At 53.3% G+C, this 16,828-nt stretch overlaps 6 protein-coding genes across 6 annotated transcripts; 5 read left to right on the top strand and 1 right to left on the bottom strand.

Annotated features, from left to right (window-relative positions):
• Positions 1-255: 255 nt before the first annotated feature.
• Positions 256-1,672, bottom strand: PHYSODRAFT_323770 (hypothetical protein; the record flags this gene model as incomplete). The annotated part of the gene is made up of 6 exons (XM_009519353.1): positions 256-442; positions 898-1,067; positions 1,096-1,254; positions 1,296-1,344; positions 1,442-1,514; positions 1,630-1,672. The coding sequence occupies 6 exons, from the start codon at positions 1,670-1,672 to the stop codon at positions 256-258; spliced, it is 681 nt and encodes a 226-aa protein (XP_009517648.1).
• Positions 1,673-2,984: 1,312 nt separating this feature from the next.
• Avh1b-81 (Avr1b-1 avirulence-like protein) lies at positions 2,985-3,446 on the top strand (the record flags this gene model as incomplete). Its single annotated transcript, XM_009519352.1, has 1 exon — positions 2,985-3,446. One exon carries the CDS (start codon positions 2,985-2,987, stop codon positions 3,444-3,446), a length of 462 nt encoding a protein of 153 aa, XP_009517647.1.
• A 4,946-nt stretch (positions 3,447-8,392) lies between these two features.
• Positions 8,393-9,034, top strand: PHYSODRAFT_468852 (hypothetical protein; the record flags this gene model as incomplete). Its single annotated transcript, XM_009519351.1, has 2 exons — positions 8,393-8,679; positions 8,749-9,034. The coding sequence occupies 2 exons, from the start codon at positions 8,393-8,395 to the stop codon at positions 9,032-9,034; spliced, it is 573 nt and encodes a 190-aa protein (XP_009517646.1).
• Positions 9,035-10,294: 1,260 nt separating this feature from the next.
• PHYSODRAFT_553407 (hypothetical protein) lies at positions 10,295-12,070 on the top strand (the record flags this gene model as incomplete). Its single annotated transcript, XM_009519350.1, has 1 exon — positions 10,295-12,070. The coding sequence occupies one exon, from the start codon at positions 10,295-10,297 to the stop codon at positions 12,068-12,070; it is 1,776 nt and encodes a 591-aa protein (XP_009517645.1).
• Positions 12,071-12,596: 526 nt separating this feature from the next.
• Positions 12,597-14,059, top strand: PHYSODRAFT_264057 (hypothetical protein; the record flags this gene model as incomplete). The annotated part of the gene is made up of 3 exons (XM_009519349.1): positions 12,597-13,014; positions 13,172-13,504; positions 13,830-14,059. The coding sequence occupies 3 exons, from the start codon at positions 12,597-12,599 to the stop codon at positions 14,057-14,059; spliced, it is 981 nt and encodes a 326-aa protein (XP_009517644.1).
• Positions 14,060-14,615: 556 nt separating this feature from the next.
• On the top strand, positions 14,616-16,541 carry PHYSODRAFT_264020 (hypothetical protein; the record flags this gene model as incomplete). The annotated part of the gene is made up of 3 exons (XM_009519348.1): positions 14,616-15,180; positions 15,212-15,480; positions 15,516-16,541. 3 exons carry the CDS (start codon positions 14,616-14,618, stop codon positions 16,539-16,541), a joined length of 1,860 nt encoding a protein of 619 aa, XP_009517643.1.
• Between the last annotated feature and the right edge of the window lie 287 nt (positions 16,542-16,828).

The raw sequence follows: 16,828 nt of genomic DNA, 5'->3' as shown, positions 1-16,828 counted from the left end.
ACGTTGAACAAACGCAGTGATTCGCCTTGTTGGCAGTAGACTCGAGCTTCGTTCGACACCACACGTGACTGTGGTGTAGTGAGCAGCAGCATGCTGAATTATTTACGCCTTGTTTGATCTACTAACTCTAAATTGGCGTGTCTACGCTGTTTTTTAGAGCTAAAATGAAACTCGATGCTGCAGTTCGGGCTTCTTTTGCGGCATGGTTGACGTACTAACTCTAAATGCTGACGTGTCTACGCTGCTGTATAGAGGTTATGAAGCTGGAAGCAGCACACAGGGGTGCTCGCCGAGCACAAGAGCATCGACGCGGAGCGTCATGGGGGCGCTCAGCGACAGCGAGGCGTCGCCGTTGGTCCACTCGGAGTTTCGCCGCCACTCGCTGTCGTCGCGGGACAAGTTCAAGCGCAAGGGCGACGCCACCACCAGCGAGAGGATTAAACTTGTGGACAGCAAGTGACGCCGCCCACTACCTAGTGCTCAACGCGGAACAACAGCAAGCTACGATAGGTTGTTGTTGTTCCGCGTGAGCAGCTCCCTTCAGGGCAGTCGTCGTGCATCTGCACGCATGGTTGGTAGTGATACTAGGTGCACATGTTGTTTCACTCCACGCATATTAGGACCAGAATAACAAACAATACAGTGCAAGTTGAACATGTAAGCTTTCTCTTACGCATTAAACTTATCCTACGCACATACTACGTAGTATCTACTAGCGGTAGTAGGTATTGCCATGACCCGCAACAACTTGTCAATCTAGATATGGTTGCATTATTCGTCCACGCGCATTACATGACCATGGCTAGCAAATATTCTAACAGCATTAAAGGAATTATTGTACATGAACGACCCTAACTGTGCATCCAGATGTAGCTCTACCAGTTTATCCGTCCGCACGCCGCCACGCTGAGCAGCCTGTCCTGCAACAAGCTGGCGAACGGAGAAAACCGCTGCGATCCGTAGGGGTACGCGTTGGTGTCCTTGGCCACGAACATCTCGCAGAACGTGTCGAACGCGCACGACGCGTCGGATATGAGCGGCAAGCGCACGAGCATGATGACGCGCGACTACTTGCCGGCCGCGATCGTGTCGTACGCCTCCTGGCGCGCCACCTTCGCCACCTTGGACATCGCGTCGTAGGCGGCCGCGCAGCTCCTCGTCCGCGCTGAGCCTGAAGTCGCCGATCTTGCACGCGATGCAGCAGTTCTTGCGCTGCTGCTCACGGCTGTCCACGTTTAGCGCGCCCAGGTGCTGCTGTCAAAAACACCGGATGCACCAGCACGCCGAACACGTACCATGGGGTCCATGGCATGGGCGTATTGGCCCCTCGAGCGCCAATCCACACTTCACCTCCTATTCGTTCACAGCACCACCAATATAGCACGTTAGCCTACAAGCATAGCAACATTATAACCACACAAGTATGCCGCTGCACGCGCACCTGCGGAAAATGGCCACGCGCCATCCTCTACGGCCCCAGAGCCACCCGTGTCCGGCAAGCAGGATCTTGGAGTCTGCATTTTCATCCACAGTAACGTCAGTATTGCGAGTTAGCTCGACGCCGACTCTGCATTTTGTTGCCCTAACAGCCAGCTAAGTATCGTACCCATAGATGTTGCCTGTACCCACCTGCTCTAGACGCCCGAACCTGCACGCTCAGCACCTGCTGCATGTGCTTCCGACCTGGGTACCTGAAGAATGGTACCGTAGCTCGCTATACATGTACGATTTCGGCGCCATTGCTGCCACGAGCACTCATTGTGTGCTTGTGGCATGCTTGTGACACATATATATTGCAATTTCCTGTGGCCCTATATAATATACGGTGCGTATGTCACAACTTGTGACAAGCTCACGCTCGCCTGTGGCATGACTCACAAGCACTTCACAAGCATGCCACAGGCGAGCGTGAGCTTATTCATTACGACCTGAAGAGTTCAGGTTAGCTGATGCGTACGTGCACGTCCTAATTCACGCGTGGGAGTGTGCTTCATGCGACGCGGCGCTTCATGAAGCTGTTGCGCTCTGCTAGACCCTGCGGCGCGTGTGGTGCGGACTCGGCCTTCTTCATCATCTGGCAGAATCGAAAATGGACGGCTGGGAGGCTTCCCCAATAATGCAAAATTCTCAAAAGAGATGCGGTTTAAGATATCTTTTTTGTAGTGCCTACGACCGAGTTGGTCCACGTATTACGTACGTACATGTACACATGTACTTAGTATACGTGACGCAATCCATAAGCCGCCTTTGTAGACTGTACCTAACATGTAAGTACATGTACGGTACATTTGATGGGATGTGCAACCTTCTGCATACGCAGCTGTACAGTACACGGGACTTCAAGCATCCCACGAGCTGAGCGGGAGCACTGCTCGCGGGAACGAGCACGAGCAGCTAAAACCTCATGAGCGCGCTCGCTGATCTGTAGCTGCTCACATGAAATCGATTTAAAGGGGGGAGCGCGAATCAAAGCTCCACACATTAATTGGATAATAATAAATTTACTTTAAAAAATTGTGCCTAACTTGCACTCAGAGCAGTTGTTCATGCTGATGGGGGTATCATCGGCTTCTGTAGTTACTGTAGCTGACGGCCAAACCCGTATCAGTATTATGGGGCACCTCTGTTGAGTGTGATGCTGCCACAAAGCTGAGCCATTTTAGCCTATCAGTTCACTCCTCAAACGAGCTGCTCGTTGGGGTCGTACTTATCCGAGGGAGCAGCAGAACCCAGCTCGTGATTTGAAGTGAGCGGGCTGCATTTCGCTCGCTCATGCCCCTGCTCGTGGGATGCTTGCGGGACTTACTCAATGCTCCAAAACCATTCACCCCCTCCATTCAAGCCCAATTCTCCGTTGAGGCCCCGTTCGTTCATTCCACAACTTGCTCTGCGGCCCTCAAGACACCAGACCCTACGACGCCGACGTCTACGAAGTGCGAACTTTACCTCCGACTATTGAACCCGTCGAAGACCCGAGAACAAGCATGAGTCTGCGTTGTGCCGCGCTCGCTACCATCGTAGCTACCCTCTTTGCTAGCTGCATCGCTCAATCCTCCGCCACCGCCACAGTGTCTGACCCGGCTAGTGCGATTCATTCCCCGAATGAAGCCCAACACACGGGTAATCGATTCCTACGCACGCCCGTATCAGCGGGTGGTGAGAGCGAAGGTGACGAGAGAGGGCTGGACTGGTTTACCTCCAATGCTGCCAAAGCACTGAAGACCCAAAAAGCAAAGTGGATCAAGAACGCGCAGATATACGATGATCTTATCATGCAAAAGAGGACCACGCGGGACGTGTACACGGCCTGGAGGGAGCTGAACGCTTCGCCGGAAAAAATTGAAAGGGCGATGGCGAAGGTTGGCTACGGAGGCGATGACTACAAGTACATCGTGGACGGCTACAAGAACCACCTGGAGTACATGAAGAACGTTCAGCTGCACTAGAATGCTTGTCTCAATGCACTCGAGATAAGCATTCTAGTGCAGCTGGTGTATCTCGATACACTCGCCCCCCAAAAAAAACAAATTAAAAAAAAGAGAGAAGAAACATTTTACGGTTAACTGAGCCATAATGCAAGGCACTCCTTGTTCTCCTTGCGTTTTGAAGTAAACCACAGCAACTGATTTGGCGTGCACAAACGCAAGCCAAACGCTAATAGCTATCGCTTTGAGAACAGTAAATGATGAATGTTTACTGCTAGCCTCGTCAATGGATTGGCAAAGGGCTCAAATTTCGGCGCGACTGGCAATTATGCCATCCCTGACACTAGAGACGGGCACTCCGTTGTATACATGCTATACGCTGCGACGTATTTTCAGCAGACCAGTGAAGAAATAAAGACCAAGAGACGCAATCCAAGTTGGGACGCACGGTACCAAAGCGTACACTGAGAGAGTGCAGTGCGCCTGCAATATACGGTAGTCATTATCCCAGGCCACAAGCCGAGCGGGCCCCGCAAAGCAGTAAGGGAGAGTGTTTGGGCGACTGCCCGACTCCCTTCGCTCGCGGAAGCATTTTTTTTTAATTTGAGTTATTTGTGTTTTGCTCCAATTCTGTCTAAACGGAGTCGTAAATCTTTGTTTTGTATTTTAACTTCTTCGTAACTCGTTGGTTTACCATCCAACGACCATCGCGTCGATGTCATTCCATATCGCGACGGTTCCGACTTCCCTACATATTCAGACTTCTAGGATTTATTGACCAAACTAAAGTTACCGTACGTAAAAAAAAGTTAACTGAAGAAGAAAATGGCAGGGTACTTGCAGCTATATGCAATAAAAGTGAGGCGATGATAAAGTGTAAGGGTAGCTACATATATTATTGATCACCTTGATCACCATCTACCGGCATCTAAGCATGACGATCACCGCCTCCTCAGCTATTGTGCCAGCTTTGAGGCACGCAGCACCGCGATCGCCACTTCCGCCTTGTAGTCTGCCATTGTTGGCGATCCGATCCTGCGCGGCAGACTTCACCAGCTTGACCTACTGGTGCAGCACCTTGAACGATTCGAGTAGCGGGGTACAGGTGCACCTCCTTGGCCACCTCCGTCCGTCTCCTCCGCACTCGCGTACAAGTGGACCGAGACAATTTGAGAAGTCAGAGCTTATTCCCACTGCGCGGTAGATGCAGCGCTCACTCCGAGTATGACTGGCGTTAACAGCGAAAAATAAAATAAAATAAAAAAATATTCCCACTGCGCAGGCCTAAACTACTGAGCTACATCTATCTGTAGCAAGAAGAGTATTTGAGCCACAAGCATCTCATATACTAGTATAGCAGCATCCTCACGGCGAATTTTCGCCCCGGTTGCTAGAGGGGCATTGCTTCGGAAAATGTTGTATCCAGGGATCGGAAAATAAAAATTGATATTGTAAAATTGTAATATTGTTGGGCATCAATATTGTATTGTAGCGATGTCATCAATATCCACTATTTATTGTCAATATTGTTCAGGAAGAAAAACTGCCCCTACCTTCTCTTACGATATTAAAGAGCACCATAAGCTAGTTTTCCTTTCCTTTTTCCGTGGCTGTTGCCTATTGAATACTTCTGAAAGCCTTAATAGCACTTCGCTGGTCATCAGACCCCAATCCATCGTCAGTACTTAATCGAGTCTCAGTTTTTTTCACGTTTCGCGTCGAGGGGTCGATGGCGCTGAACAACCGAATTAAGTATACGTAGACTTGCTTTCTTATCGACTCGATAAGAGAGCAAGTCCATAGCTCGATAATATCGAGCTATGGTTTTCTCCATGAGAGTAGCCTTGAGGTCCGCAGGGCTGCACTTCTGTTTTCTTTACAGCCACGTAATGGCACCAACGTGTATACGTAATAAATTTGAGCAGATACTGCGACTACGTGCGAAAAGACTTCGCATGCGTAGGAGGGGAGACACTTAGACCTCAGAGCTGCAGCGTTACTGCGGTACCTATGTCGGTGATAATAACTTGGCTTGTGTCCTTGGCAACAGACGTCATGAAAGAGGGAGAGGTACCCCAACCGAGTCTCCAACATTGCTCGTCGATGCTTCTGTCTGGTCACTTTCGCTTTAGACACTAGGAAGACCGTCAATCATGTTCGGACACGTACGGTTAGGGGTAAAGACTCGCTAACCATTGCCATGACGATTCATGCTAACATTACTCAACGTACTCATATACTCTAGTACAGTACAATATATCGCCATACTAAAGGCAAGTATAGCAATATATTGGGGCAAATATTGATATTGGTACAATATTGATTGTGATGATAGCCTCGCCGACAATCAATATCCAATATATATTGTCCGATCCCTGTGTTGTATCTTAGCTTCTCAGCACCGCCCCCAAGTATCCTATACACACTCAAACTTTTACCAAATTGGTTTCAAAAATATATGCACGAAGTGCCGGGTTTGCATCAGATTTTATTAAAATGACCGGGCTTGGAGTTTAATATGGAAAACGGTATAGGCAGCACGGGGACCGATGCCACGAGCAAGCGCAGCGAGCACTGGTAGACAGCGCGCGTGTTCCCGACGTTGCACACATGCTGATCAACTAGAACTTGCATGTCCGAGTCATCCGTCGCACACTGCTGGTCTCGCTGTTTCAATGAGCTTTAAATTCATGTAATGTAAGAGCAAATGTGCATACCGGTGGTTGTTGAATGTAATGTGACTGAATTTTTCGCCATGAGTTACAATTTTACTGATATATTGGCTTGCTGAATGCTCGAGCACGATTTAGCCTGATACTGTGGGGGATATTTAACGATGTCCACCCGGAAATTTGTTGCAATCGATTCAGCGGCCAACGGTGGCAACGCCAAAGCCACTTATAATGATTCGGAAGTGTTTATTTACTACTGTAGCATGGAAACCAGGACTAAGCAAAATACAATACATTGATTTACGGTTGAAAGAGGTCGAAAGCTACGACGGCACTACCAGATGCGGCACGAGATCCCTTGCTGTTACGTCAAGCCTCTTTCCTGTCTTCATTTATCGCCCCCAACACGTAAGTGCTTTTCACAATAACACGAACTCACTGTAAGTGATTTAAAAGAGCTTCAAGATGAACGACTACACGTCTCACTCCACATACATGTTCGCCAGATTCACTATACAGTAACAAACATTTAACAAACGCTAGTGTTAGGCGTTTGTGTGAACATGCAAGACCAAAAGTTGGTGTCAGAATTGCACATTGCTACTTTAAATTGCTCAAGAAATAGCATGCGCAAATGACAATACTTCGTCTATTTATCAAGGTTGTCAGAATAATATACCAAATGTCAGGGCAAAAAGAGAATTCTCCACGTTTTCTTCACAGCTACAGAGCATACATCCTGGCTATTGTCTCCACTATATGGCACGTCTGGCCTAGTCACCGCTTTCTGTATCATGCCAATCTTCGTAATCGGTTGCCCCCGCTGCTGCAGAACTGTGTGTAGCAAGCGATTTATAGATTTCTTCAGTCAACGATTGCAGCAACTAATATGCCAACTACGTCTAGTGCTGCCGTCTTGCTTCCGCATGCGTGATTCGTAATAGTTAGCGGTAGCATAGTATAGCCTTTGGATTTAGACTTCACTGCTCCATGCCAGTTTTGCCAAGGATCTATCAGTGTACTGACCGATACCTTGAATTAGGTTATCTATGAATAACTTAATCCAAACGACTCTTCAGTACATTGTTTCGTACGTTAGCGGAGACTTTTTACGGAGCTGCCTGACCTCTCATATGTTTTTTACGGCGGGCTCCACTGTCATTTGCCTCCGTTACCACATTTAACCGGAGTTCAGCCACCCCTTGAAAAGGGTTCCACCGTCCATGTGCATAAATCGTCGGTCGTACCTCAAACTTCAATGATTAACGCAATCGTTTGTTTGCTGATACAAACGGGGGGATCTCTGGTTCGATAAAAAGTTGACCTCAGTTTAATAACTTGTTATACCTTCGAACAAGGTAACATTTGAAGGGTCGCGTTTGAGCGCCGTTCAACATGAGTTCGTGTGTTCTTAAAAAGAGGTAAAATTCGGTCGAAATCGCTATGATAGTCCATTTGCCCTACCCCATCCTCAATTGTAATACAGGGGTTCATAAATTGGAGTAAAAAGTACCTGTAAAAAGGGTAAAAAGTCTTTATGCACATTTCATTATAAGGGGGGCTATGCCCCCCAAAAATAGTGGGTAAACGGATTGGTGTGTTAGTCGCTGTGTAGTGCACAGAAGCTGCCAAACAAAGTGCATGGGATATCTACGGGAGCAACCCCATGCATCACACTTACTAAGAGCAGGATGTGCCGTACACACGACGCCAAGTTGCAGCTGTTTCGCTAGTAGAGGATCGACGTAAAGGCCGGCAGGCACTTCACTTTACAGGCACGTCCCCCGTGCATTGCAACAGCGGTTAAAAATCTCAGTGAAGTTCACCGGTATCCACGTTGCACAGCAAACCTCCATTCCGTGTATTTCTGCATTTCAGTGATAAAGCTGTTGGTTGTATTGTTAAGAATCTTTAGAATCTCGGGTGCCCCGACGGGGTTTCTAACGTCCATGGTGTCGTGCATTTGCTACGTTTAGTCACGACACCTCTTGCGTCAAGAGCCCAGCAGCTGAAGGATGCAATCTCCATCTGGGGGTGCCGATCGCTACCACTTCAACAAAAGCTCGAACCAGTCGCCGGGTGGCGCTGCATGTGCTGCTGCGCGTGCCCTTTGACGCGGAAAGGATCGGATTGACTGGGTTTGTGCCGTCCGCTAAGCGCGGAACGGTGTCGGGGACGATCACTGACTCGAAGAACGTTTTGGGTGATTCAGATGTTGTCGTTGACTTCTCGAACGCTGCAGCTCAGTACTGGGTCAAGGTTGCTGCCGGCAAGAAGACGTTCACGTCGCCGTTGATGAAGGCTGGTCGGTACACGGCCACCGTGGTCAAGAAGCAGTTGGCTGTCGGCACAGCTTCAGTCCTTATTAATGCGGGCTCGACCAAGACACAAAGCATTGCGGTGTCGTACAATATGACGTCGAAGCCCATTTGGCGCATTGGCGAGTGGGACGGCACCCCCGATGGCTTCTTGAACGCGGACAAGATCCACAAGATGCACCCAAGCGACTCGCGTATGTCGGTTTGGAAGGCGCTCACCTTTAAGGCGGGCTCCGATGCCGACAGCGCGTTCCCCATGGCGCAGTTCCGTGGCGTGAACGACCCGATCACCATCAGCTTCAGTCTGACGGCGGCTCAAGCCAAGACTTCCAGGACGCTGAAAATTGTCCTGACCCTGGCTCAGAGTAGTGGCCGCTCCAGTGTGACTGTGAACGGCAAGTGGACGGCTCCCGTACCCGCGTCTGTGGCAGTGAAAACGCGCGGTGTCACCCGAGGCGTGACTGTGGGCAACTACAAGTTGTACGAGTACACCATTCCGTCGTCCGCGCTGGTCACGGGTGCCAACTCGATCAAACTCAGTGTTGCTAGCGGTGCGAGTGACCCAGCTGAAAAGTTCCTCGCTGCGTCAGTCGTCTTTGACGCTCTGGAACTGGTTTAGAGCTGCGAGTTCTCGTCGGTAAGTAGATTCTTGTAGTGGCGTAGTACTTAAGTCGAGCACAGTCGTGAAAATAACGGAACTTGGTGTTGACTCGGCACTGTCGAGTCCAAGGAAGTGTTCGCGAACACGATCGCATTGGCATTGAGCCTATTCCCCATTCCCCATAGCCAAAAAAATCCTGCACGTATTGCACCGCGATTCACTCCATCGCTTTGCTCCTCTGGGTCAGCACGGACTCGTCAAAAGGCAACGTGACGCATATGGAACCGAGGCAGCCTCGAGCGAGCCGCTCACCAAGCGATTGGAAGCGTACAGTGCAGTTCACTGTACGCCTTGAAGGCGTCGCCTTCAAGTGATGCTGCAGCAAGTGTGTACAGTAGTAAAGCGCCGTCGTTGGGGATGCTGCAGGACTCCTACGTCGTATGCGCCCACCTGCTTCCTGATCCTAGCATCACGAACCGCTTCATCGCGATGTGACAGCAGCATTAAGCACAGCGGGGCTTAGACACGAATGTAGCATTGGGAAGAAGAGGAAACACTCGGCGTTTAACTTTGCAACACCCTGGTGCAATACGTTATCGTGTCTTTTGACCCTGAACAATCCTCAGGATTATTTCCCTTCGACCGGCAAAGTAAACACGACATAAGGCGGACAACGTGGGTGTCGTAATAACCCGGTTGTTGAACTGGTGACCCCGTCAAGTGTATCAGCTCCTCTACAGTGCAGCGTTGGCTCTTGCCAAGGGGAGCATACGGAGCGCAAAGCTCGTTTCGAGCTCTTGGTTGCGATTCCTTTTGGTCTTCTGCTGTTCGTGGAGCAATCGGGTACCCGTTTCTTGTACCCGCCCTACCCGCCCCGGTTTCGGGTCGGGTACGGGTACCCGTCGGGCGGTGCCACGGGTACCCGAAGTTGACGAAAATAGTACCAAATAGTAATATTTCTTACTTATACCAGCTATATCATGCTCCTACCCGTCTTCTTTTAGCCTCCACAAGTCCTTTTCACTCTGTATTGATTTCACGTAGTTCCTACTTAAATGTTTAACTTTAAAACCGTGTCGGGAGATGTAACAGTTGGTCCGTCCGTACAAAACCTTGAGCCCTCGGGTACCTGGTCAGCACCGTTTGCGAGCCCTGTCGTGGAGACGTATCCCCGGGCAGGAGCTGACTCTTTATGACCGCCAGATCTCCTCCGCCACCGCTGCGCTCACCACGGCATTTCAGCTTTCGCCAAGGACGGACCAACCACTTTCAGTCCCAATGCTGTCTGGACGCCTGTTCCGCGCCGCCTTCCTGTTGACCAGCGGCTTGCTGGCCGTGACACTGGCAGATACGAACCCGCAGACCTCCAACCTGAACTTCCAGTCGGAAGAGGAGCGTGGCGCCACGTCGAGCTTTGGCTACAAGCAGAATGGCGGAGCGTGGGTGATCGACTCCGGCGCCGGCCTCACCGTCACGGTGAGCCAGCGCTCGTGCGATATCACGTCCATGGTCTGGAACAAGGCCGAGCTGCAGATCAAGAAGAAGATGACGCACATCAACTCCGGCCTGGGCAAAGTCACGAGCTCCATCCAGGAGCTCAAGGACAAGACCGTCCAGATCTCGTGCAAGACCAAGGGGCTCGAGCACACGTACCTCTTCCGACCCAACGAGAACGCCATCTACATGGGCACGCACCACACGACCGAGATGCAGCTCGGCGAGCTCCGATTCCTTGCGCGTTTGAACCGTACGCCGATGAAGAACCCCATGGTTCCGGCCTCGAACATCGACGGAATGAACGCCATCGAGGCTCACGATGTCTACGCCGACTCGAAGGGCGTGACGGCCTCCAAGTTCTACTCGGGTATCCCGTTCATCGACGACCAAGTCCACGGCGTGACGGGAGATGCCGGTGGCGTGTTCTTCGTCATGTCCGACTACGCGTACGAGAAGTCGGTGGGAGGCCCGTTCTTCCGTGACATCAACAACCAGTGTACCGAGGCCAACGAGCTCACGTTCTACATGTTCTCGGACCACACGCGCGCCGAGGACTACCGCTACGGATTTCACGGGCCCTATGCTCTTGTATTCACTGACGGAAAGACGCCGGCCGTGTCGGATGTCGACTTCGACTTCTTCCAGGACCTCACTCTCACTGGGTTCGTCCCCGAAGCCGAGCGTGGATCGTGGACTGGAACCATCACCGACAAGAATGGTGTGCTTAGCAACTCGAGCGTCGTGGTCGGGTTCTCCAACGCCGAAGCGCAGTACTGGGTGAAGCTTAACTCGATCACGGGGTCGTTTACGTCGCCCATGATGATCGCCGGAAGCTACAACGCCACCATCTACAAGAACCAACTCCCAGTGAGCTCGGAGGCGATCACCATCGGCTCTGGGTCGACTCCAGCCAGCTCTGAGGCGGCGTCGGCGGCTCCCAGCACCAACGCGCCTACGCCCGCCCCCGCTTCTCACCAGAGCCATTCCCGTAGAACGCAAAGCACGCAGAACGCCCCGACCCTGACGGTGACCTACGAGCCGGCGGCCAAGCCCATCTGGCGCATTGGCGAGTGGGACGGCACGCCCGACGGCTTCCTGAACGCCGACAAGATCCACACGGCGCACCCGAGCGACTCGCGTATGGAGGCCTGGACGCCGCTGAACTTCACCATCGGCACCGACAAGGACTCGGTGTTCCCCATGGCCTTGTTCCGCGCAGTGAACGACCCCATCACGATCAACTTCGAGCTCACCAAGGAGCAGGTCGGAGACCGCACGCTGAAGATCGGCATCCCTCTGTCGCAGAACAACGGCCGATGCAGCGTCACCGTGAACAAGTTCAGTGCCAAGTCGCCCCTTAGTGCGGCCGTGAAGACGCGCGGAGTGACGCGCGGAGTCACCGTGGGCAAGTACATGTTTTACGACTACGCTATCCCCAAGTCGGCGCTGGTGGAGGGCAAGAACCAGATCAAGCTCTCGATTGTTAGCGGCAACAAGGACACGCTGGGCAAGTGGCTGTCTGCGTCCGTCGTGTTCGACGCCCTCGAGCTCGTGTAAGCTTGCTTGGCTTACCTATAGATTTTCGGCCCTGGAACGAAAGCAGTTCCAAGCCACTGAATAAATGGTCGTAACTTGTGATGTGGCGAGCTCTTCTTGGTCATTTCGTGCGTCAGATCTACTGTTCCAGCTGGTGATCGTCTCAGAGTGTCTTCACTGTCACGACCACCAGAGCTCATTGACCGGTCGCTATAGAGATGCCTTCGCCCCTCTACGGCAAGGACATCAAATGCACCGCGGCTGGAATCGACGATACGCTGTCCAGTCTGTGGAGCCCAAGACTGAATTTTAGCTGGAGGGGGTCTCTTTATGCTGTACCATGCTCCGAGCACACCACTTCTGCTTTGAGCTTCCGGAAAGACTTCATAGTGGAACATTGGTGCACAATGCTAGCTGGACGTTTGGTGAGCGCAACGCTGCTGCTAGCTGGCAGGTTCATGTTCACCGTGGAAGCAGCATCGGACTTCGGCTACAAGTCAAGCGGCGGGTCCTGGGTGATCACCTCCGGCGACGGCTCACGATTACCATGGACCAAGACACGTGCGACATCACCTCCATGCTCTTGAACGACTCGGAGCTGCAGTACCCGGCCAAGCATACGCACGTGAATTCGGGCTTGGGTAGCGTCACCAGCTCCCTCAACACGCTGACTGACTCGGCCATCCAAATCACCTGCAAGACATCGGGTCTTGAGCAGACCTACCTCTTTCGTCCGAATGAAAATGCCATCTACATGGGCACATACCACACGACCGACTTGGAGCTTGCCGAGCTGCGTTTCCTCGCACGCCTGGACACCACCGTAGTGGACAACGCAATGCTCAACGCATCCGACACCGTCGGGATGTCGGCCATCGAGGCGACCGACATCTATTCCGACGACGACGGCGTGACGGCCTCCAAGTTTTACTCCGCCATCCCGTTCATGGAAGATAAAGTGCACGGTGTCACGAGCGAAGCGGGGGAGTCTACTTCATCATGTCCGACTATGCTTACGAGAAATCCGTGGGCGGGCCGTTGTTCCGCGATATCAACAACAAGTTTGACGTCGCGAACGAGCTGACGTTCTACATGTTCTCCGACCACACGCGTACCGAGGAGGTTTCCACGGTCCATACGCGCTGGTGTTCACGAACGGCACGGCGCCCTCCACGTCGGATGTCGACTTTGACTTTTTCCAAGACTTGGATCTCACTGGTTTTACCACGGAGACAGAGCGCGGAACCGTGACAGGCACCATCACCGATAGCAGCAACGTACTAGGCAGCTCTGACGTGGTTGTCACCTTCTCCAATGACGACGCGCAGTACTGGGCTTCGGTGGACTCGAACGCTACGACGTTCACGTCACCGCTCATGCGTCCTGGCACCTACAACGCTACCGTCTACAAGAAGCAGCTCGCCGTGAGCTCCGATTCGGTCGTGGTTACGGAGGGTTCTACTACAAAGCAGACCCTCGAGGTCACCTACGCACTTGAATCGAGTCCCATTTGGCGTATCGGAGAATGGGACGGCACCCCCGACGGGTTTCTCAACGCTGCGAACATCCACGACATGCACCCGAGCGACTCGCGGTTGGACACCTGGACAGAATCTCTCACCTTCACCCCCGGCACCGACGACGACAGCACCTTCCCTATGGCGATGTTCCGCGCTGTGAACGATCCGATCACTCTCAGCTTCACACTCAGCAGCGAGCAGGCAGCGGAGGCTCGCACGCTCAAGACTCGCTCAAAGCAGTGGGCGTTGCAGCGTCACAGTGAACAGCGACTGGACTGCAAAAGTCCCGGCGTCCGTGGCAGTCTCGACGCGCGGAATCACCCGTGGCGTCACGCTGGGCAACTACAAGCTGTACGAGTACACGATCCCAGCGTCGGCTCTGGTAACGGGTACCAACAAGATCGAGCTGTCGATTGCCAGCGGCTCGACCGACCCCAGCGAGAAATGGCTCTCTGCTTCAGTGGTGTTCGACGCTCTTGAGCTTATGTAAGGGAGACGGTTCGTAGTCTTGACCTACCGGTAAGTGATGTTTTGAATCGATGCTGATGCTAGTGATCTCTACTCGCGCCCCAAGTATTTGGGACGATCATCCGTTAGAGCTTGCCAACGCGGACGAGGTGGCAGCGCCTAAGCAGTTTGCTCATCAAGGCCCCTATGTCCAACGGCTGGTAGGACTCCGCGGAGGCCCCGACACTGGCCGTACAAGCACTGAGTACCCGCCGAAAGCTCTTGTAGTCATTTGGATGCGTTCACTCGATCGGATGTGCTGCAACTGAACGTGTTAAACGAGCTGGCAGAACGCAGCGACGTTGCAAGCATCACTCGACCTTCAGCCTATGAAAATGCAACTTCGACGTTGAAGTTAGCAAAGTTGAAGCTCTTGGTATCAGCATGATCGAAGCAGCAACGAGGAATCCCTGTCAAGGAGAGACCTTGCACCCGGAGGCACGGGGGTCTAGATTCTTGGACCAGAGCAAATACCCTCGAGCAGCTCACTTTTGTTTTCACCTTTGGACCCACAAGCCGCGCCATCGACACCGACCAAGATGTCCTCGCACGACTGCACTCCCGTTCTCAACGACGCCGTCGTGCACCCGCTCGACCCCATCACTGCCAAGGAGGTTCAAACGCTCAAGGAAGTCGTCGGCAAGGCGGGCTATAGCGGACCCAACTGCCGCTACTCCTACGTGATGCTGCGCGAGCCCGACCACGCCACTCTGAAAGCCTTCAAGAGTGGAGACGCGGTCCCGCGCGAGGTCGGCGCGCTTCTCCTCAACCTGGACGACAACGCTGCGCGTGAGGTGGTCGTCGATATCCTGTCACGCAAGATCTCTCACGAGCGGAAGCTAGACCCCGCTGTCGACGGCTGGAGCCCCATCATGGACGAAGACAACGTGGCTGCTGAGAACATCCTCAAGGCATACCCCGAGTACCTTGACGCGCTCAAGAAGCGCGGCCTGGGTGACATCAGCCAGGTGCGCTGCTTGCCGCTGTCCGCTGGTGTCTACGGGTACGAGGACGAGGTTGGCTGCCGCATGATCCGCGTGCTGAGCTTCCTGGCCTCGGAGACCAAACACCCACTCCATGTTCGCGCACCCGATCGACGGGATCGTTGCTCACGTTGATCTCACCAACCGCCGAGTTGCTCGACTCATCGACACGGGTTACAACCACGTCCCGATGGAGTCGGGCGACTACCTTGACCCCAAGGTGACCGGGCCGATGCGTACCAGCATGAAACCTCTGCACATCACGCAGCCCGAAGGTGCGAGCTTCAGCATCAAGAACCACGTGCTCACCTGGGAGAAGTGGGAGATCCGCGTCGGCTTCAATGGCCGCGAAGGCCTCACGCTGCACGACATTTCCTTCGACGACGACGGACACAAGCGCCCCATTCTCAACCGCGCGTCCGTGTCGGAGATGGTTGTGCCCTACGTAGACCGGAGCCTACGCACGACTGGCAGAACTACTTTGACGTGGGCGAATACCAGTTCGGTCGCCTCGCCAACTCGCTCGTGCTCGGCTGTGACTGTCTCGGCAAGATCCAGTATCTCGATGCTGTCGTAGTTGATGACTTCGGGGAGCCTGCTCTGCTGAAGAACGTCGTGTGCATCCACGAAGAGGACTACGGGACGCTCTGGAAGCACAGTGACGTGTACACGTCGACCGGCACGGTGCGCCGCCAGCGCCGCCTTGTTCTCTCCTTCTTCGTGACCGTCGTCAACTACGACTATGGATTCTACTGGTACTTCTACCTCGATGGGCGGATCGAGCTGGAGTGCAAGGCGACGGGCCTCGTCTTCACCTCCGGCCGCCCTCAGGGAGAGAACGACTTCGTGACCGAGATGGCGCCACGCCTCGGCGCGCCGTGCCACCAGCACCTCTTCTCGGCACGGCTTGACGTCGCCATCGACGGCAACAAGTGCTACGTGGACGAACTCGAGGTGGAGCAGCTTCCGATCAGCCCCGACAACCCCGTGGGGAACGCGTTCAGGCGCATGACTACCCGTCTCGAATGCGAGAGCGACGCTCAGCGGCTGGCCGACAACTACAAGGGCCGCATGTGGCGCATCCCGACAGCATACACGCTCATCCCTGAAGGTCAACCGCTGCTGCTCGCTGCGAGCGAGAGCTCGGTCGCGAAACGAGCGATCTTTGCGTCCAAGCACCTGTGGGTCACGCAGTACGCGCGCGACGAGATGTGGGCCGCTGGCTACACGCCGAACCAGAACCCAGGCTTTGCCGGGCTGCCTGCTTACACCAAGTCCAACCGATCAGTGGATGGCGAGGACATCGTGCTGTGGCACACGTTCGGCCTCACGCACTTCCCACGCCCGGAAGGCTGGCCGATCATGCCGGTCGACTACGCCAAGTTCACCCTCCGCCCCGAAGGGTTCTTCGACCGCAACCCAACGCTCGATGTGCCCGAGGACCCCAACGGAAAGGAACACTCCGAAAGGTGCTGCCCGTGAGCGATATGCTCTCGCGCGGGCGTATCTTGACGTGAGTTTGGCCCCTTGGATAGCTGGTAAGTTTGATTGTTGGTATTAATAAGTCTTGAGAGCTTGTCTTTCCAGGTCGAATGAAAACGCGGTCTTGGAACTTCCAAGTTGGAAGTGTTATCTCCATGGAACAGTAATTATCTGCAGTGCAGATTCTGCACATCCGCCTACCGGTAGTCCCCATCCCATGTCCAGACCATGGACATGATACTTGTCAGCGAAAACTGAAGTTCTTTGGTTGAATTCACGGTCATAGA

This window comes from Phytophthora sojae (assembly GCF_000149755.1).
Source record: "Phytophthora sojae unplaced genomic scaffold PHYSOscaffold_1, whole genome shotgun sequence".
In the NCBI taxonomy this organism is placed as follows: domain Eukaryota; phylum Oomycota; class Peronosporomycetes; order Peronosporales; family Peronosporaceae; genus Phytophthora; species Phytophthora sojae.
This window is presented reverse-complemented; position numbering and strand designations above follow the sequence as displayed.